The sequence below is a fragment of the Carassius gibelio genome, chromosome B18, assembly GCF_023724105.1.
Source record: "Carassius gibelio isolate Cgi1373 ecotype wild population from Czech Republic chromosome B18, carGib1.2-hapl.c, whole genome shotgun sequence".
Taxonomy (NCBI): Eukaryota; Metazoa; Chordata; class Actinopteri; order Cypriniformes; family Cyprinidae; genus Carassius; species Carassius gibelio.
The window spans coordinates 3,622,780-3,645,519 of NC_068413.1; the positions used below are offsets into that span (position 1 = coordinate 3,622,780).

Consider the following 22,740-nt stretch of genomic DNA (forward strand, 5'->3'; position numbering starts at 1 on the left):
AGTATATACATATTGGTGATGACACAGTTTTCCTTAAAGGTTACTACTGGACATCTTGGAATACTGTTATCTGATTGGCCAGGAGTGAAGTGATGCTATTGGTTAGACCTTGGATGATGGTTAGACCCAGCAGAGGCATTTGTTTTGACCTCTTAACCTGGCTCTGAGCCAGTGAGTCTGAACACTAAACCGCGGACTAATCCACCGCCCGCAACTCATCCAAACACTGACATGCGGTGGACTATCACACACAAGTCGCACACATACTCTGTACTCGAACTCTCTTTTACACTGTCACATCCAAAATAAAGAGTTCTGTGGATGGTAATAATGTAGCTTTGGAGAGAAAATCTGGACACCTGGACCTGAAGAACAGTTAGATGGGACAGGTAGGATGACATGCTTTCTTGTCTTTGTCTCAAATGCAATAGTAGCATAATCAAAATGATTAGAGAATAAAGCATGACCAGGATTTGTGAGCTCAAATGGTCCTGAAATCTATTTTTGGCTTGTCTTAACTTCGGTGTAAGAGAGAGTGAGATGCTCCAAATGACTTGGGTAATAGTCTTGTATAACTGGTGGCAAACATAACTTTATAAAGATCTGTGTTCATGTTCACACATCTTAGCACGAGTGTTTGTCTTCACATTGACACAATGGTGGAAACATAAAAGTTTTATAGAATTATGTGCTTATTTTTCAGATTCTTTCAGTCTTTAATCCAGTTTTAATCCTCTTAAAACAAGTCATGTGGGATCCAGAATATTCCAGTTATCAGCCAAATGTTGAAAAATAAGGATATAAGACAATTTGTATTGATTTAGTTTGATAGAGCTAAATGAATACTCCCGATAATGTGAAATATTAGCAAATGTTTAATATTTTATAAATACAATTCTAACAATAATTCAACATTAAAAAAGTAATGAAAAGTGCATGTTGTGCACAGTACTATCTTTTTATATTTGAGATACTATTATAGTTTTTATTAATATTTTGAGTTCAAATTTGCAATTTCAATTTTAGTTAAAGTTTTAGTACTTTTGATGATTATTTTTGTTATTTCGTCTACATGTCTACATATTTCTTATTTATTTTTATTTCAATTTAATTATTTTAGTACATCACATTTAACTAAATAAAAAAATAAGGACATTTTGACATTCCGAAATTTTTTGGAGATTTGTTCTATATTTTGTTTCTATTAACATGTATTTTTATTTAAAACTAAATAAGCACAGTTTTAGTTAGCTATATTAGCTCTGTGTAACTAAGAGTGTGTGTTTGGGTGTTTGCACATAAGAAGGCTTATCTGTCTCCTGAGAACTTCCTTACAAGATTTATGGGTCTTAAAGGAGCAGGGCTGTTTGCTAAAAAACATTTAAAGGTCATGTGACTCTGGATCTTCTAAACATAAATGGAATAGTATATTTCCAGGCTGCATTTAGGTCTATTTAAGCCAGTTCCTACTCTTGAGCTAAATCAGCCAATTCACAATAACACAGTACAGTAATGCAATATGTTGTTTTTAACATACCTGTTTTTTATCCTGTCAGTGAGAGATGGTTTTGAGGTTGATCTTCAGTGAACAGCCACTTTGGAAGATTCTTATATTCTGCCAGCTATACTCTGCGGTCAGCCGGCATTCTGTAATTGGTATAAACACAAACACAGAGACAGACCACACACAGAAAACAAACAAACACTCACATATACACACATTTGACATGCATGTGTCCATACAACTTCAATTGACCTCACACAGCTACGTACCGAGCACAACAGGCGAATACAGTTCTGAAAGAATTTTCTTCTGTTTGAGCAGGGAATTACAGAATTAAGAAATTCCAATCCATGCACCACTGAAAATTAAGGACAAAGCAGTATTCAGGCAACAATCCAGTCGGGCTAATCTGTCCGACCTTTGCTGAACAACAAGAGCCTTGTAATGCATCAGACATGATCTAATAATTGACAAATTAAAACATCATCAGATAAATTTGCAATTTATTTACCATTAACCAACCAACATTTTACATTACAGCAGACTGCAAGTAGAAGTACAAGATAAATGTTATTTAATTAAACAATGTGTCTATTTTTGACAGCCAGCAATTGTGACGATGGACATGACGTGTTTGCCAAAGTGAAAGAGAACAGCCTGATGGGAACTTTTATTGCCAACCTCAGCTTCACTGCACAGCCATCATCATCCAATCATTTGCACTTAAAACTTTCTGGAAAAGATGCTGATTGGTTTTATCTGGAGGGAAGAACCATTAGACTGAACTCAACATCAACTAGGATTATTGATAGAGAGGTAACATAAAACAAAAATCAGAAACACTTTACTTTAAGGTGTCCTTGTTTCATGTACATGTACTTACTATTGTATAATAACAATAAATTATGCATTATTACATTAAAATAACCCTAAACTAAACCATTATCCTAACCCTACCTATATATAGAGTGCATGTAGTTAATTAATATTATTCAGTCCTTAAATGTATAATTACACTGTAACAAGGACCTTAAAATAAAGTGTAACCAAAAAATCTTCATATTATCGTCTTCTGACATGATTTTGTTTAAACTATTAATATGATTTGTCTGTAATGATATTACAGATACACGGCTCAGTTTTAACAGCAACTGTAAGGTGTTACGAACATAAAGCCCTACAGGTAAGTTGAATAATCTGTGACGTACAGCACTATCCGTTTAGAAAACTGGATTTATCAGTCCAATTTTCACTTGTCAAATAAAAATAATGTTGCTGTCAGGCTGAACACAGGATCTTGGTAGAGGTTCTGAATGAGAATGACAACAAACCCGAGTTCCTACAAAGATCAGTTCAACCCCTGCAGCTCAGCGAGGTAAAACAAAACACAACATACATTCTCTTCGTTTGTAGTGTATTAACATTCACTATTGTTCAAAAGTTTGGGGTCAATGTGAATTCTCTCTCTCTCTCTCTCTCTCTCTCTCTCTACATAATAATATTTTATTCAACATCAGTTAAATTGATCAAAAGTGATAGTAAAGACGTATAAAGATGATTCCTATTTCAAATAAATGCTATTCTTTTGAATATGGAGCAGCAACTGTTTTAAATATTTATAATATTAATAAGAAATGTTTTTTTAGCAGCAAATCATCACATTAGAATGATTTCTGAAAGAGTAATGATGCTGAAAATTCATCTTTGCATCACAGGAATAAATTACATTTTAAAACAGAAACCAGTTATTTGAAATTGTAATAATATTTCTGTAATATTACTGTTTTTTGATCAAATAAATGCAGCTCTGGTGGGCATAAGAGACTTTCAAAAACAAACTTTCAAGTCTTACTGATTCCCAAGTTTTTGAGCAGCATATTGCATATATAAGCATATATTTTCTCCATCTCTCAGATTTTCTCCCATCTTGGATGTGTTTGTTTAGTTGACAGCGGTGAACTCTGTAGTGTTTACAGTCCAGGCCACAGATGCTGATGGAGACACACTCACATACGTCATCGATGAAACATCAGTAGGTGAACAAAACATTTCATCAGATCCACAGTAGAAACCTTCTGCTAGCCCTACTGCAGCCTCGTTTGACTTAAAGACCAAATTCTGTCATCATTTACTCATCCTTAAGTTGTTCCAAACCTGTATTACTTTCTTTCTTCTGTTAAACACAAAAGAAGATAGTTTGAAGAATGTTAGTAACCAAAAAGTTGATGGTAGCAAAAAAAAATACTATGGAAGTCAGTGGCTATCGTCAACTATCCCTTTAACCTTTTATTATGATACAGGGGTTTGATAGTCTGTGGACTTGTGTTTGTGTATTTCCAGCCTGATGCCAGGTATTTTCGAGTGGACTTACACAATAGTGGCAAAGTGGTTCTCAACAAGCCATTGGACTATGAGATCAAAACTCAGCTCCGACTGACTCTTTATGCAGTGGTAACACATACAGAAAACACTGATGATAAAAATGTGAGAAAAAACTGAGCCGTTATTTACTCAGATATTGATGTGGCTTTAGGAGACAAACACAAATGAGCATTACAACACAACGGCAACAATAATCATCAGTGTGATAGATGGGGACGACCAGTACCCACAGTTCCAGCCTTGCACTCTTCTCTCAGCCAATCACAGCAACCGCATATGCGCCAATCCTCTGTACACCGCCAACATCACAGAGAACGAGCAGGTAAGTCCTGTGAATATATAAAGACATATTAATGTAGTGTCACATAATCCTTCAGAAATCATTTTAATATGCTAATTGAAAAAAAATATTTCTTATTACCGTATCATCACTGTTGAAAACTTATATTTTTGTGGAAACATACATTTTTTCCCCCAGGGTTTTTGATGAATAGAGAATTCAAAAGAATAGCTTTTATTTGAAATACAACCCCAATCCCAAATTGGGACTTTTTGTAAAACGCAATAAAATCAAATCAAGAATCTGAGATTTGTTAATTCTCTTGAACTTTTATTTAATTGACAAAAGTACAAATAAAAGTTATCCAAAGTCCTCGCTGAATGCACTTTAAGTGTATTTTGTAAATATGAACTAATCTTGATTTTGATGGCTGCAACACGCTCCAAAAAAGTTAGGACAGAGGTCAAATAAAAGCGAAAAGGTTATAGAATTTCCACGTTAATATGTTCTCCAACAGATCAAAGTAAACAGGTGAATTGGTAATAAGTCAGGGTATCATGTTTGGGTATAAAAGGAGCAGCTCAGTCTTTGCAACCAAATTTCATGAAAGAAGTGTCCAACAAATCAAAAATTACATTTTGCAATGCAAAATTGCAAATAATTTAGGTCTTTCACCAAATACCACACCTAATATTGTGAAAAGATTCAGGGAATCCAGAGTAGGCAGAAAACCTCAGTTGAATGTGCATGGCCCCTTTGAGCCCTAGATGGCATTGCAGAAGAACCATCATGCTTTGATGTTAAATATAGCCTAACGTAGAGTGAATGTGCTGGACTGGCCTGCCTGCAGTCCAGATCTGACTCCTGTTGGAAAGGTATTCACAGTCAAGAAAAGGAGAATCAAACAATGACAATCACGGACTGCTGAGCATCTTTTATAATAAGTCTTTTATTAAGCGAGATTGGACAAAAATGTAGCTTGCAAAACTTTAGCAAGTGTCCTGAATTCCCAAACAATGAAACATTGTTATTAAAGGGAAAGTTGATGTGACTCAGTGTTAAATGGCCTCTGACCTAACTTATTTGGAGACAAAACAATAAATAAATACAAATGTGTTTAGATTTACAAAATAAAATTAAGTTCAGTGAAAACACTGGAATTTTTTATTTGTAATTAAATAAAGGTTAAAGAGAGCGAGCAGATAACGTGTTCTTAATTTTATGTCATTTCACAAAACATTCCAAATTTTCTGAAATTAGGGTTGTGGAAATCGTTTGCATATGCATAAAAGTCTTTACTGTAATTTTTGATACATTTAATACATCCTTGCAAAAAAAAAAAAAAAAAAAAGTACTTACTGGCCCATGGTATGTTCATGTATCTGATTCCTTCTTATCATCCATTTATTTGTCACTCAGGACATTGTCTTGGATTTCTTTCCGGGTCCGATTCAAGCTGTGGATGGTGATGAGGGTCTCAGAACACCAGTAAAGTACACCATCCTGTCAGGTGCTTCTCCTTCCTCTGCCACTGAACCTCACCAAACTCCTGGAACTGATTTTGATTATATATGTGTGTCTGTTGTGATACAGGGGCAGATAATGGCAGATTCGTCATTGACAGTAATTCTGGAGAGGTGAGGTTAACCAGACGTGTGGAGAACCGACTGCTGATCCCGACACTGAGACTACGTGTTATGGTGTGTCTGAGAGTAAAGAACAAAAACGTGTAAAAAAAAAATTTGAAAATAAATTTTTTCATTTAATATTACAACTAATTTAATATATAAATAATATTATAATATATAAAAATAAATAACTTTTCTAAAAAAAACGGGAAATCTTTTATTAATTTTTCTTTTTGAAATCATTGTGATGTTTCTGCTCAGGCAGCTCAGACGGATGACCCTCTAAAATATGCAGTGGCCACAGTTCTGGTGAGGGTCCTGGCAGAAAACAGGTTTCCACCACAGTTTAGTCGTTCAACATACCATGGCTTTGTCAGCGAGAGAGCAAATCCTGCCTCACTCGTCATGACGTACGGCAATAAATTACTTATCCTGGAGGCCACGGATCAAGATTTCACTGAGGTACGTGACTCAACAAGATCACAACATTACAAAACCACATAACAGTGACACCCCAGTGTCAACATCACAGAGACACTGGTTTAACAATCATTGCATGAAATATGGAGTTATGTTTCTGTTTGTGGGTTTAAGGGCTTCAATCCCAGACAGCAGTATTCTCTAAACTCCCAACACAACAGCTCTCAGCTCTTTTACATTACACAAGAAGGACTGCTCATCGCTAAAACCCGCCTGCTACACCCTGGCCACAAATATTTTCTAGAGGTATTACATAAGACTAAATAAACATTTTATGATTTAAAAAAAAAATACTACTTCAGTCTTTCTACTTCAATATTTTAAATTCAATTCAATGTGTTAATTACCTTCTCTTTGTATATATTTGTAAATTTTTTATAGGCAGAATCTGAAAAATATTCCAGTACCATTTTCAAAAATGTCTGAAATGAGACAATTGATGACTGTGTTGCAGGTTCTGGCCACTGATCTGGAATCAGGAGACACTGTTAAAGCTGCATTGCATGTGGAAGTTCTTCAGAAAGGTCAACCAGGTACTAGAAACTCTCTGGATTATATCTTAATTAGGAATATACAAAAACATAAAATAAGTATCTTTTAATGAGTGAAACAAACTAGACGCAAGCACTGTTTGTGCGAAGCTTTCCACAACATAAACCAGTCAAAAGTTTTCTGAAGGATAATATGCGACAACAAAGACTGAAGTAGAGGGCGCTAAGAATTCAGTTTTGCATTACAGGAATGAATCCAGTTTTAAAATATATTCAAATAGGAGAATGTTATTTTAAATTGTAATAATATTTCACAACATTACTGTTATTACTGTATTTTCGATTTGAAAAAAAAATGCAGCGTTGTTGAGCATAAGAAGATATTTCAACATTTAACGATTTTTTTTAACTTTTGACTGGTAGTGTATAATAACAATACATGGCTAAACACATAATAAATAATACACAAATCTATTGTATAAGTTCCACAGGGTCCTTTGGGGGCGGGGCATGTGTATAGCGGTGAGACAGTGGGCAGGGCAGAGGGCGTGGCAGGGGTGTGTCTGATCCTGCTGGGCGTTACCTTATTTACACTGGTGCGGTGCATACGGATGATCAGAGAGAAGCGGGATCCTGTCATCCGGACCAGTGTGGCTGACAACAGACACCCTAATGTGGTAAGACAAGATACAATTGAATATACAAAATGTTAATCATTTTAAAAAAATAAGAGGGATCATGAAAATTGCATCTTATTGTTTAATAGTGTCCCGAATAAGCTATTTCACATAACAGATGACAAAGACAAAATAACACAAGACAAAGTAATAACCGAATTCATAAAAAATGACCCCGTTCAAAAGTTTACACACCCTTGAATCTTAATTCTGTCTCTCGTTTCCTGGATGATCCACTACTGTGTTGTGATAGCTGTTCCTGACAGCTAGTTCAACTTCCTCATGTTCTTCAGAAAAATCCTCCAGCTCATGCACATTCTTTGGTTTTCCAACATTTTCGGCAAATTTGAACACTTTCAAACTGCGACTATGATTTTGAAATCCATCTATTCACACATGGAGGACAATTGGGGGACTCATACATAACTACTTATAAGGTTAAAACATTTAAGGATGCTCAAGATGGGAACTCAATTCATTAAGAGCTGGGGCTGGACAGTACTGAATAAAAATAACATGCAATTTTCATAATCCCTCTTATTTGGTTAAAATTATTAATATTTTGCATATTTTGCAAGGGGCATGTAATCTTATGAGCAAAATGTTATATTCATGCAACCAACACAACAAACATGTTAGAGACAGCATATGTGCTTAAAATAAAGATAATACTAGAGTAAAGATGCTTTGCATCACCAAAAAGAAAATTTCTATATTTGAACGCTTAAAATACAAGTCTCTGAAATTATCATTTTGCATTTCTTGATTTTTCATGTCTAGTGTCTGAGATGGTTTCGGATGGTGAGTTAATGTTATTCCATTCCCCCTTTGTGAACACCATTGTCATAAGGACAATTACTCAAATTTCCCATAGCAACCCTTCTGTATTTGTGCTTTTAAACAATAGAAATGTTTTCAGGGAACCAACTGTAAATCCAGCTGTTTTTCTCTGACAGATGAACCAGAGCCAACCAATGACTTTAGTGGAGGAAACATTCTCATATCACAACGAGGTTTTCAGTGAGTACGACCACTCCGCCTCACCTTTCTATGGCAAACAGGGCATCTACACCAAAATAGAGGAACCACCTCCATCAACATCAGTGGACTTACCATCAGTTCCCATCAACAAATCGTTACGGGAACCAAGACGCAATTATCTGGCACTGCGGCCCAACGGGAGGCCCGTGAACAGGTTTAACAATAAAACGGTGTCATTTCACGACTACGTTGTGGTTCGGGAATGGGATGAGGAGAGCGAAGAAAATACAGAGACTACGTTCACAACAGAGGTGGAGATCTGTCCTGATTTAGAAGAAATGGATTGTGAATTAGAAAGTGATGATTCAGATCTCCCAGAAGAAGAACTTCAAAACCAATCACAAATAATCACTTCATACTGTGATGACATATGCATCGAGTCAGAAAAACTCCATATGCACCTTAAAAGAGTCAACAGAGACTGCGAAACACATAATACAGAAGACAAAATTCATGCAAAACCACAGGAAATAAGGGACCAAAAAATAGCTGGAAAGCACAGATTCAAGTCTGATCTACAAAGACACTCAACTGAAAGTCCAGAAACAGATCGAACAGTAACACAAAACACTACACATGCAGAGTTGTCTATTTTTCAAATAGAGACATATATCATTGACCCCAAAGCCTTGGTTTCAGAGGCTGATAAACCTGTCGTTAATTATTCAGAAAGCTTTAAAACAGATGGTACCAGAAAATCGGATGATCTTAATTTAGATCCACAGGTTTCAGTAGCTGAAAGTTCTGTACAAAACATTCATGATGTAATTAACTTACAAACACATCTAAGCACATTAACACTTGATCCAGGTCAATACAATGGGTCAGAGGAACGTCTGGGAGTTGAGACGGACAACACCCCAAGCTCAAACATATATTATGTTAACGAGGACATTGCAACAAATTTAGATGACAGTAGCCCAGAAGAGGAGTCTATATCTAATCTAGATACAAGCAGTCAACATCTGAACTATCTTCATGATCCTCACGACACACAGATAGAATATTTCTACTACACAGACACGGATGAAACTAATGATGGGAGATGATTACGGGAGAATGACGAAAGCTAAGAGTGACACTGAATCAACTCAATGTTTGAATTGAGCTTGCGCATCAAATGAGCTTTTGTAAAATGGGAAAAAAACAGATTTGGTTTCAGCGAGACAATGAACGGATGGGTGAGTAATACAAGATTCAAGCCCTGCACCGATGGTTTTCAGACATTCTGTGTCCTTTCTACATATAAAGTACATCTTTGCACATGGACATGCTTTCTTTGTATTGGAAAAAATTGCACTGTGCATTGCAAACTCAAATAAACAGTACTGGTGATGGCAAACAATAGACTGCTTGTGGTGTAACAGTTTAACTTAAACTTAAGTGGGACTTATTCATTACGACAATATTGAATCATATCAAAGAAATGGAAAAACAGGTGCCTAAAAAAGTAGAAGTCACCAGATCACCCCCTTGTGGATCGGATTAGAATCTGCACAAAAACAAGAAATTCACTTGAAAACCCAATTGAAAATGTGGCTAATTTTCATCAATTTTATTGAGAAAACACTCTCAGCTATGAGACAGTATTTACCACACCACAGCATACTAAACACAGTTCACATTCAATTATAAACACACAAATATATATATACACACACACAAATTTAATACTAATGAGAGGTGGTCATGTTCAGTCTCGGGAAGAAAGGTAAGAAAACCGAAATAAAGTCTGGCATATTAATGTCAAAGCAGTCTGAAGATTGAAGGAGACAGAAGAAGGCACTTGAGGAAAGAACAGCTTACAGTCTAATAATGAGAGTACTAACACTTCATAAAGCTCTTAATGACAGGTTGCAGTGGGTGGAAGGATGTTCAATAGCCCTTCATGCAAGGGGTTTTGTTCATAAAGGAGCACCCAATCAGCTGATTGATCAATTTTAAACAAAGCTTTTATCTGTCCATAGATTGACAAAAACAATCCTTGATGTTCTGATCCATGTTGCTGCAGGAACCAATCCAGAACATTTTGGTTGGATGTATTTTAAGACAAAGTAAGACCATGAAATTATGCAACATACTCAATACGGCGTCATGTCAAACATCATACATCCTCTGGCTAAATGGAGATAAACACATACATGTAGTGGTTGAAAGAACTTTTATATTACTTAGAAAAGTAGTTTACATGAGGGTATTATTTTTATATACCATAAAAAAAAAGTGTTTATATATTGTGCCATGTAAAACGCTAGTGGGGGTTATTGCTCTATGCCGTGTCGGGTTACACACATGCCATTATGCTGCATTATATGGCCGCATTTTAGTGCAATATAGACCATCAGACAAACTTTGACAAGCTTCACAAGCTGACCTGAATACCACTTCATCAGTGCATTTGAAATCACGTCAGAATACAACGGTGCGGAGTTAAGCTATGAAAAAAAAGTGTTCACGGAAAAGGTCAAAAAAAAAAAAAAAAAAAAAAGCATTTGATCGAGATGCTGTGGAAGAACAGAAATGTTTTGTAAACACAGTAATGATTCACAATGTGTTATGCTTGAAACCATAAAATAAATTATTGTTCGTTTCGCATTTTTCAGGTGCAAAGTTTGCAAAGTTAAAACTCATCGTGCCGGACCAGTGCTTCTCCAAAATCTGTTGCCTGGCTCCCGACAAATAAGTCATACTTATCCACGATTTCCTGCTTTGTGAGGCGTCCGTCCTGTCGTGAAAGTAAAAGAAGTTACTGAAGCAGCTGCTAAGATTAAAAAAATTATAATCCTACAAACAGACCAATCATATCATCATTTATTATTGTCAGCAGTTAGTGTTTCATTATTATTATTTATTTATTTTTGCTTTCATCACCCCATCAATAAGCGTTACGAATCTGATGGATAACCAATAGAATTATGGCATTTTATGGCAGGTTTTTTTCACGTATGAATTGCAAAGGGGAAGGAAGATAAGAAAACCAAAATTAACGATATAGAATTATGGCAACCTGCTCATTTAAGAAATAAAATTTGAATTTTTGTAGCTCAAACAAGTTTTTAATGGGTCATAGGTTTGATTGCCAGGGAATGCATTAACTGATCAAAATATATACCATAAATGCAATGTAAGTCACTTTAGATAAAAGCATCTGCTAAATGCAAAAATGTAAAATAAACTTTGCATTACACAAGGGTGAGTCAAATATGCTAGAATGCTCTGTTTTGGCTGAACTATTAATTTAATTACAGCTTTTATGCAACAATCTTAAATTTTTGTTGACAGAATTGTTGATTTACTTGCTTTCAATTTCAGTTTTAGGGATTTGGGGGTATAGAAAACTTTCACATAAAATTGTTAAATAAGTTAAGGATGCAATGACTTATGCAGAATGTCCCTTTACTGAGAATGACCATGCATTTACCTTATCTGCGTCAGATTCATACAGCAGATGTTTGGCCTCAGCCTCTGCATGATCGTAATCAGAGGGCAAGATCCAGTCACGGGTCTCGTCCATATTCATATGGCCATCTTTGTTTTTATCCCTGAACTCTGTAAACTGCTCTCTTTCGGTTTTCACCCATTCTGGTTCATTGGCATCTCCGTTCTGACTGTACATATCACCTGACAAACAGGGGAAAAGTGAGACAAGATCAATACAATTAACAGGAAACAACTGATTTCGATCGCTCTTAAATACACACAAACACACTTGAAAAGGAAACCACATCACTTACCAATATATTCATTAAGGTCGATTAAACCATCTCCATTTTTATCAATGTCCTCCATGGTCTCCTGAAAACCAAATTACACACGCACATTTTAGATACAGACAGATAGATAGAATCATCTGGGTGAGTAAACAGTGACAAAACATAACAGAAAAGGTGTATGGAAGAAATCTTTAGCATTCTGATTGTCCAGACGTACCAACACTATAATATCCTTCATGTGGTCAAACTCCTCGGGATGAAGAAACGCCGTAAACTCTTCCTTATTGGCCCTCATGTCACCATCTTGGTCAGCCATCTTGAAACGACGCTCATCTCTAGCCATCATCTGCCTGTAGTTAAAACCGTCCTCGGGATCTGCTTCATCTAAACACACATACACATCACATCAGTCTAGATTTCTAGCCATTCATTTCCCCTGAATTAATCTCTTGTTTTGAGGACAGATATTGACTACTGAGTCGTCGCACACTGATACGATTTCAATACTTTTAAAATTAGACTTTAGCTGGTCAGTTCACCAAATTAGATTTGCGTGCATTTCAATTAGGTTTAACCTCTGAAACATGATTAATCAATAACCCCATTATACACACCAAGGATGTAGCCGTAGGTAGCGTTCTGGTATTCCTCCCAGGAGACATAAGTGTCTGAGTTGAGATCGTGAGCCTGCCACTGCCGGTCCACATCATCATAGATCCATCGCTTCTGAGCGTGTTTGATCCACCGTTTCATCTCATCAGCTGTCACAAAGCCGTCGTGATCCTCGTCAATCTTTTCTACAATCATACTGTAGATAGAAAGAGAGAGTGAATGAGCTGGAGAAGTTCCTCGAGTGAAGAGCTCAATGAAGTGTGCTGCGTGTGTTTTTACCCCAGTCTCTCTTTGCTCTCCTCTGGCGTGAGCTGGTCAAAGGTCTTCGCCTCCTCTTGCCCGAGAAAAGCCTCGTGGTCATAGTCGAAGTTCTCCTCATCTTCGTGCTCCTTGTTGCTGAGGGGGGCATCGTGATGGACGCGCTCCTTCTTCTCCATGGGTTTACTGGAGGACTGAAGAACGCAGAGGACGACCAACAACAACAGCGGCAGGAGGTCCATCTTCTCGTACACTCTTTTTTTTTTTTTTAAACAGGGTCAAATACAAAGAGTTAATGTGCAAAAATAGAATTAAAAATTTTCAAAAAACATGTTTTAATTTACCCTGCATTCAAATTAATATCCATCAAACTGCAGTTGGGTTGTTTTGATTAAATAATAATAAAATAAAAAAATACAGCTAACACAAAAACATAACAATAAAAAACATGATTTATGAAAACGATTAGATTTGCAAGCAAACTCTTCACACACACACACACACACACACAAGTATATTAGATAGCTATACCTACGTGTACACACACACACTCAAAACTACCCTGATACTAGAGTAATAAATTGTTACCAGATAACTTATGTTATGTATTTTTATAAATTATTTCATTGTAAAATTGAATGGATGTTCCCAATATTTGGACATGCAAACATCATTTAAATTCCTAACATTATGCCTAACTCATGCAAATACCCGCAACTCTCAAACGACATAAATGAAAAAGCGAGGCACAATACTGTATATCACAGCACATATGTATAAACCGTTTCATGTTTTAATGAAAATTTGCAACTTTACCAGGTGAATTCTGTAGTGTTTCACACCGCCCGGCTGATCTCAGTAACTCCGGATGTCTAGTTTGAGAATTGGGATACGCTTCCTTTGGATTGCCCTCTCAACTGACCAATCAGATTGGAGATAACACTCAAGCCTCGTTTAACGGACCAATCAGATTGAGGATTACACTCAGGGCCGCCTGTGCAGACGTGGACTGAACCGCTTGGCGATTGGTCCACTTCAATCCAAACGTGATTATGTCATTGGTTTAGAACTGCCACGTCCTCAAGGCTCCTCTTTCTGCAGATTTTGTATAATAATTAAAGTTTGATTAAAAGTACATTTTATTTACACAAATGTATAATTAATATATATATTTATTTTTTTATTAATCGCTCCAAGTTCCCTGGCATGTATTTTAAGAAACATAAAAAGAGGAGTGCCTGAAAGCTTGCGATATATAGAAAATTAAATTTTTCTAAATAGTAACAAATAATATTAATATAAGCCAAATTTCATGTTTTGTTTTTTTATTTTGTCTTGCTTTAACATATTTTACTATTGATAAAAATTTTGTAAAAAAATAAAATGGGCCCCAAAAATTATTTGAAAAATAGAACGCAGCATTAAATAAAAAATAATAGGGATAGAAATGTGAAATTGGCCCTCATGCATCAAAAGTCAAATTATTGGCAGTAAAGTAATACTAGTATTTTCCAGCACCGTCTTAAACTTTTGCATGCCACATTAGACCAAAATGACTAATTCCTGCTATAAAAATTCTATCAGGATACTGAATTGTCCTTCTATTGCTAAAAGATTGTATTCCATAAAAAAAAAATATATTATACAACCGTAAAATTATGGCTACACTGGAGGTCAGCAATAGTCAGATTAGTGCTTGAGAGGTATGGATTTTTAAATGATTGTTCCTTAGATTATTATTTATAATATTAAATCGATTTAATCTAGTTCTTGATTATTTGTTGTAATAGATTTTAAGTTATAATATACAGGTCATATTGTGCCAACTTCTGTCAGCCACTGAATGACTGTCTCTTCAGCCTTTTCCCAAAACTCTTTCTCCAAAAGACAGGTATGCATACACACAATAAGTGACATACAAATTGGCACATTTTCTGATTGGCTAACACAATCACACGAAAGACAAAAAGCAGCAACTGTAAATGTATTGTAAATGTATTTCACTACTAAGGCATTTGATTATGACAGAAAGAAAGAAAGAACAAACCAAAACGCACAGATCCGAAGATTTTATGACAAGGATATACAAAACTCAGTTTCAAATTCTGCAAACATCAGCAGAAACGGAGGAAACACTGACACGGTGTTAATTTAGTGGGATTGGGCAACATCTTTCCCAGAGCTGCCTCTCGTGTTTGTTTCCTTCCGTTTTCCCTTTCATTCTTCACCAAGCCTCTGCCAAAGTCCAGCATGTTTCGTTTGAGTCACGAGAGTTTTGTAATGAGTTTCAGGCGGCTTGTAGCTGTGACTCCTGCGCTACTGGTGGCGCAGCAAGGGCCGCGACCTCTTTTCTGGGGGTCAGCGATGCGAAAAGTGTGTCCAGGATTCCCAAGACCTGCATAAGCTCCTGCTGAAGTTCTGCTTCCCGACCCAACACGTCCATAAGACGCTGCAGCAGCCGCTCGACTACAGGTGACTGGTGAAAAACCTGCTGATACAGATCTAAACACACACATTTCCCATGTTTGAAAAACAGAGGAAAAACAATACTATTTTGCAAGCAGCAGTCCACTTCTTCATTCTCATTTGCTCACGTGCACATGATACAATATGAAACTCACCCAGCACAATATCCCCGACCAAGAGCAGAGGCCGTGAGAAGCGTGGGTCAAAGATGTGCCTGAAACACAATACACAAAAACACTCTCATAGCAAGCCATTATGACAAGAAATAAATCCTGTGGTATTAAATTCCTTGAATCAAGAAAATCTGGTGACCTTTAGTTTACGCTTATAATTTTGGCCTCCTGTTCTGTTCTGGGTCACTTTTGTGATGTGTGACCCAAACTCTCAACCGCAAGACACCCTGAGAACCTGCCTAAGAATTTCCCGGCATTTTAATCATTACAAGAAATTCCGGTTTTGTCACAAGAATTTAATGGAATGCATTTCACTGAATGTTAACAGTGCTGAAATCCCACACAAACTCTGAATGATATGCAAATACACACACACAAACTTTATTTTGTCTTTATATTAAAACACAAAAAATATTAAATTACAATTCTACTTATAATTATGTATATGTGTGTGCTTATTAATTAGCAAATTTGCAATTGCAGTGAGAGAAAAAAAAAAAAAAATTATATTTCTTTTTTTTCTGTATTTTTCTATTTCTTTCTACCATAAAATTTCATTTTGGAAGACTTTTGCAATGTAGAGTTTTATGACAATTAAACATTTACAGTAAATCCTCATTACTGAAATGTGAAAAAGATATTGAAAATGTAAATATAGTAACTACTGCCATGATGTATATCTAAAAAATTAAAAGTATAACAGTAATCATCATCAGTGAGAACAATGACAATAAAAAAAAAAACTTAAATTCACTTGAATGACAAAAAAAAAAAAATCATTAAAAATGCCTTTGTGATTTTTTTTTTCATTTCAATTTTTAAGTGAAATATAACCCAGTCACCCATAAAAAGTTTGAGAAACCAAAGCAAATAGGAATATTTTGTATTCTTAGAAAATTTTGTAATCTTTCCTACATTAATGAATTTTAATTCTCCTAGAATCATTTTTTTTTTTAATTATCTGAAGAGTTCATAAACTTCCCCCTCCAACTATACATGAGCCATCATGTTTTGTCCGATAGTCTGAAGTCATAAGACTATGTGCGTGTCAGAATAAGATGTGAGAGAGTTACTCACTTGAGAAGGAAGTTGAGGATCTTGGTTAAGCTCTCTTCATTTCGTCCTGCGAGAGCATTTTTCAGAGTTCCTCTGCGGTTAAGCTCTATAATAACCGCTACAGTCACATCTGGTTTACTGGTGCGTGTCCATGTCTGTCAAACATGCATAAACATTTAATGATATCTTCATCTGTACAGTCATATCACAAATCAAATTGCATTATATACACACAGGTGTGTGTTCACCTGCAGAGCTGTGTCCAATGCTTTGGACACCTCAAAGCTTTTCAGCTGTTTGTCATATTTCCGTAGGTATTGCTTCACTGGTTTACTGACCAAGAAATCATCCTAAAAGAGACATCAAAAGACACATCTGAAGAAAAGTTCATTCAAACGGTCTCCTATGAAATTACATGCCTTAAACAAAGTAAACATGACTTAAAGTAAATAAAAAAAATCTATTCAGAAAAAGTCAAAATTAAAATCAAATGGTTTTTTAATTAAATTAAATAATAATAGCATCAAATAAAAATCAAATGTTTTGGCACAAGGTTCTTGTGAAATGCTAGCAAATAAGAAATGTAATTAAAATTAATTTATTCAATCACTGTGGTAAAATGAAATGAAATAAAATAATCACCTCTCTGGGCATAAAGTTCTTTCCCTTGACAAAGACCCGGTATGACGGGCCCCGTCGCCTTCGACTAGTTAACGTCTCTTTGTCTTTTTGGTGTTTCCTGTGTCTGACACTCAACACACCATTGGTCATCCCCACAGCAAGCGCTTCATCATCAGGCTAAAGGAGAACCACAATAAACAACCCTCTAATTCAAGTGCAAATGAAAAATTACATTTATCAAGTTTATATATATATATATAGTTTTTTTATTATTATTATTTATATATATATTTATAGATTTATTTGAGTGAATGAGCTAAACATACCGCAATAGCCATACTAAGGATGGATGCATCACAGTCGAAATTATGTACAACCTTATAAGAGGAGTTATACACTTTGATGTGCCTAAAACGAAGAGCAACCAAAACAAATTAACCCACAGGCTCATGAAAATGCATGAATGAGCACATACAGCATTTCTTTAGAATGATTGGCACATGCAGACACACCTGTCCAGTGATCCTGTGAGCAGTTTGTTGCCTACAGAACTCAGACATGCACACGTAACTGTCTTGTGATGATTTTTAAGAGAAACAAGCTCCTGTCCGCCTTTCAACAGGTCCCAAACTTTAACATAGCGCCCTCCTGTAACACACACACCAACTTATTTCAACCGTTTTTTGGAAGAGCCACATTCAAGCTGACATAAAAGAACGCAGCAGTTGAAAACTGCATTAATGCACCAGGTCTACAGTATATTTCTGCATTATGATATATGAGAATAAATGGTTGCAAGGGGTTCTAAGCATTACTAATCGACCCCCAACTCCTGATTGGTTAAATGAGGAGTGTTGTTCACCTGTGGACACCAGCAGGGCTTCTGATGGGTACAGCAGCACACACTCCACGGGATGGCCGTGTTGCATGGTCATCACACTGCTCCCTGACCGCATGTCAAACACTTTCACTGTGTGATCATACGAACCTGCAACAGAGACCACAATCATACAGACATCAACTACTCCTCAAAACATTAACTTTACAATCCTAAGAAGAAATATTACACACTACCACTTCATTTGGTGTGGGTAAGATTTTTGTGTTTCTGAAAGTCTCTTTCGCTCACCAAGGCTGCATTTATTTGATCAAAAATACAGTAAAAACTGTAATATTGTGAAATTATTAATCTGATGCAAATTCCAGTCTTCAGTATCACATGATTCTTTAGAAATCATTCTCATATGCTGATTCAATAAATATTAATAATAATAATTAATATTATAAATTCTGAAAACAGTTTAACATTTTTGTGGAAGCTGCTCAATTTTCTTCTTCAGGGACCTTTATGATTACAATGTTCAAAATAACATTTATAGAAATTCATTATAAATGTCTTTACTGACACTTGTTGACAATTTAATGCATCCTTGCTGAAAAAAAAACATTTCTTTTTAAGAAATCTTACTATTCTTACTATTTTATTAGCTATTAATAAAAATAAATAATATCCATCTATCTACAGTATAAAATGTTTAATACATTCAAACATTATAGCAAGGTATTTATGGATATAATATTAAAATATGAGAAGAACGACAATTAAAATCGGAATGTGATTTCTGTATCACCTAAGATAATTTATGAGAATAATTTATTGCGGACATTTTTTTTATTTTCACTCCACTGGCCCAACAAACAGACTGCAAATCCTGCAGTTCCACAAATGTAGTTTTAACCTCTCCGACTATGAAACAAAAGCATTCAGATTGATGTAGATTTGTGCGCACATTCATTTTTTCTGTCAATACTAGATGTACAGATCTGGTGAATCCAGTGATCATCTGTGAGGTGCAGAGGAGAATTAAAGCGTCAGGTTACCTGTGACAAACAGATCTGGGTTGAGTCTACTGGGGGCGAGAGCTCTGATATAGTCTGTGTGTTCGGTTAACGAGCTGAGCTCAACAGCACTGGGAACGTCCCACACACGGCACGACAGGTCATCAGACCCCGACACCACACGAAAGCCATCAGACAGGAACGAGGTCACATGAACCGCCCTGCACATAGGAGACAGCAGAACAGACAGAGATGTTTTACAGGGGAGAAAAATGTCATCTGAAGGATTCAGGTGATTGAACTCATTATTTTTTTTGCATTTATTTCATGCCCGGTCATACTTGGAGTGTCCTGCGAACTGTCTGAGAGCCACTCGGCCGCTGATGTCAAACAGCCGGATGAGTCCCTCTTCACTTCCCGCCACTAAAAGCTTCCCGTCGCCTCTGAAGCTCCCTCCATATGCTGTATCCCGAAAACGTGTGAAGCTCCGTATGGGCTCTTGAGAGTGGGGTCCGTATATGTGGATCTGATGCAGAACATTATAATATCAGCATACTGCACACGCGAGAGTAGAATCATGCTAGCAACAGTTCTGACATGGGTTTAATTCTAAGGGGAGAGTCTCACAAAAACAAGTTCAGATCTGTCTCTCTGTTGCTGTTGTTTTTACACATTGCATACTTTTTTATAATGCACAGGACAATTAAGCACATCATCAAAGGTTCTCATTATTGTATACAAGTATTTTACATATTTACTCTATGGATGATTTTTTTGTTTACATTTTTTTTTTCAAAATTCAAAACTATTTATTATTATTACTATTCATAATAATTCAAATAAAATAAATGTATATATAACACACTGTATATACATACTATTTAATATATTCATACAATAAACAATATTTATACAAATAACATTATAATATTTTACACATGAGAACAATTTATTTTTTCTATTTTTCTCAACTTTTTTGTTCTGTTTACTGTATACTTTTTAATTAAAATCAGCATAAAGGCTGTATAACAGATACATAAATTGTGTGTGTTGTATATAGATAGACAGATAGATAGATAGAAATGTATATATTATTATAATAATAGACCTATATACAGAACTGATACAATGATACAACCATTCAGAGAAAAAGAAAAGCTCTATATGTCACTTTGAATAAAAATGAAAAGGAATACATGAACATGTTAATACAAAAGAAAATGAAAGACAAATGGTCTCACTCTTGTGGAGGCTGTGACGGCATAATTGTGAGGTGGGAGAGGAGAGAAGTCGATCTTTGTTACAGCACCAAACTCTTTAATTTGTACAGGAGACTAAAGACAAAAAACACAGACTGTCAGTGTATATAAATACTGAATAACAAAAACCTATATATTATTTCCCTTTGGCCATATACATTATAAAATGGGTCAACAATGTCTCAAACCTTGTAATTCTTCCAGTAGAGTGTTTCCTCTGTTACTTTCTCTCCTAGTTTAGGAAGGAACTGAACTTTGGTGGGTTTAAATGAAGCCATGTGAGATATGAAGATGGTTCTCAGCTAAAGCAGGTTCACTCTGAGGATCTGTGATATAACAACACTTCAGGAGACTCCAGCATTCACACAGTCAGAATGCATACAACACATCCAATATAAGACAACGGAACATTATAGAAAACAAACACAAAGCACAGGTTCACAGACTTTAGAATTTGAATACATGAGAACGGTATAGATTTCAACGTGATACTAAATGTTTTGAATTGATACATTTTTAATGTTTACATTTTTAGACATCTGGCTAACACAATATCATTAACAAATGACACATTTCTAAAAGTTTCCGATTTATTTTATATAACGTTAATAAAATTCCCAAAGCTATGGGAATATTTACTTAAAACATGCAGCTTGTTAAAACTGCATGCAGGACGAAACATATATGTTTCCTCACCTAATAACTCTCATACCTCCATCGCTATTAGGACAGGAGTTCAACTCTTGTAGGTTTCTTTACAGAATATTTTAAATATAGGGTGCATCTTACCTTATTGTGGTTTCCGCCAATTTTTAAACAGATTTTGGGATTTTTCTTTACGTTACAGACAAGAAAACATGAACAGAATCACGTTGATTCTACAGCCACATGGAGGCAGCCATTGCGTGACGTCACATTTCCGGTTTCGAGGCAACTTTACTGCACACCTCACATGAACACAGAGGAGGAACTAACTGTTCTTTTGTGAAAACAGTACGGAGCTCCGCTCATGACATGCAAGAAAAAATAAATAAATTGTGCGCACGATTTACTAATTCGTTCCCGTAATGTACTTAAACGTGCATACGATTAAATTAAATTAAATGTATCCATTTAGCAGACGCTTATATCCAAAGCGACTTACATCGTGCGCAAAATGTATCAATCGAGTGAACGCAATAGTAATAATGTGCACGTTTTAGTACAGTGAGGGAACGAATTAGTAAATCGTGCACACGATTTAGCCTAGGCTAATATTTTTTCCTGCATGTCACGTGCGGGGCTCCGTAACAAATACATATTGTGCACGCAACGGCAAATGATCAGATACGTTTTCTTCGCTTTCTTATTGAAGACATTTTTCAAACAGGACTTCCTTAATAAAGTATCTTTAGCTCGAGCCTGGGAACTTTACTTTAAATTTAGACACATAAAAAAAATAAAAAAAAAATAAAAAAGGTGTATAAAACATGAAATAGTTTTTCCATTATGTGAAAATCATACATCTTACAGTAAAACCTATTTTTTGGCAATATCATCCCAAATATTTACACATTGATTTAAAAGGGGGAAATATATAGCCTATCGTTTTACAGAATTAGCCTACATTTCCATTTACTACTGTACTTTTCTGTTTAAATTATGTTTTTGATATGTAGAGTAAGTATAATTTTCCTCATTGAAATGTCTCCCACCGTAAATCTTGTATTGAGTTCATTTTGACTTTCAGTTTGATAAAAAGGGTGGTCAAAATAATATTCTCTGAAAAGACATCTTGGGCTAATGATATCCTGACTTGATTTTGTAATTTATGTATTTATTTATTTTTGAACTATAACCCCAATGTTGTGAGAGAAAGTGCCGAGAGGTTACTGAGGTTAATGCACAGGATGAAGGATGGTTAATGCACTGTCCTAATGAACAGGAATGTACAGCATGTTTATTTGTGACCCAAATAAAAGATTACAGAGAGAAAAAATGTTTTCTCCACTTTCAACCTGATGACATTTTTCAATCAGGGTGTAGTTCCTGAAGATACCAGGTGTTTTTTATTTTTTTTATTTTTTACAATCATTTTGACACCAATTTCAGAACCTTGGTGCAATTTTCCAAAACTCTAGACACAAAACTCAAAACATTATTTGTAACACAGGCTGTCCAGTGTTCAAAAGTGTGCATTTTGCGTTCATATCTTTAAACAAGCCTTGCATTTGCAGAAGCATTGGTTTTTAAAAAAAAATCATTTATTATAAAATATCAT

The 22,740-nt window shown here is 35.6% G+C and overlaps 3 protein-coding genes across 3 annotated transcripts; 1 reads left to right on the plus strand and 2 right to left on the minus strand.

Moving 5' to 3' along the window:
• Positions 1-226: 226 nt before the first annotated feature.
• LOC127977243 (protocadherin beta-10) lies at positions 227-9,828 on the plus strand. The gene is made up of 16 exons (XM_052582018.1): positions 227-389; positions 1,557-1,656; positions 2,109-2,320; positions 2,631-2,687; positions 2,787-2,879; positions 3,450-3,536; positions 3,845-3,955; positions 4,038-4,208; positions 5,586-5,676; positions 5,760-5,866; positions 6,056-6,256; positions 6,389-6,520; positions 6,729-6,807; positions 7,249-7,442; positions 8,223-8,243; positions 8,399-9,828. The coding sequence occupies exons 2-16, from the start codon at positions 1,563-1,565 to the stop codon at positions 9,530-9,532; spliced, it is 2,784 nt and encodes a 927-aa protein (XP_052437978.1). The 5' UTR covers positions 227-389; positions 1,557-1,562; the 3' UTR covers positions 9,533-9,828.
• A 182-nt stretch (positions 9,829-10,010) lies between these two features.
• On the minus strand, positions 10,011-14,044 carry calub (calumenin b). The gene is made up of 7 exons (XM_052582035.1): positions 13,883-14,044; positions 13,088-13,321; positions 12,811-13,004; positions 12,414-12,580; positions 12,218-12,278; positions 11,905-12,104; positions 10,011-11,208 (listed from the first exon to the last, which is right to left on the minus strand). Exons 2-7 carry the CDS (start codon positions 13,306-13,308, stop codon positions 11,104-11,106), a joined length of 948 nt encoding a protein of 315 aa, XP_052437995.1. The 5' UTR covers positions 13,309-13,321; positions 13,883-14,044; the 3' UTR covers positions 10,011-11,103.
• Positions 14,045-15,120: 1,076 nt separating this feature from the next.
• utp15 (UTP15 small subunit processome component) lies at positions 15,121-21,457 on the minus strand. The gene is made up of 13 exons (XM_052582028.1): positions 21,270-21,457; positions 20,669-20,806; positions 20,463-20,555; positions 19,563-19,747; positions 19,264-19,442; positions 18,245-18,370; positions 17,895-18,030; positions 17,709-17,790; positions 17,404-17,559; positions 17,010-17,111; positions 16,783-16,916; positions 15,688-15,746; positions 15,121-15,568 (listed from the first exon to the last, which is right to left on the minus strand). Exons 2-13 carry the CDS (start codon positions 20,756-20,758, stop codon positions 15,354-15,356), a joined length of 1,557 nt encoding a protein of 518 aa, XP_052437988.1. The 5' UTR covers positions 20,759-20,806; positions 21,270-21,457; the 3' UTR covers positions 15,121-15,353.
• Between the last annotated feature and the right edge of the window lie 1,283 nt (positions 21,458-22,740).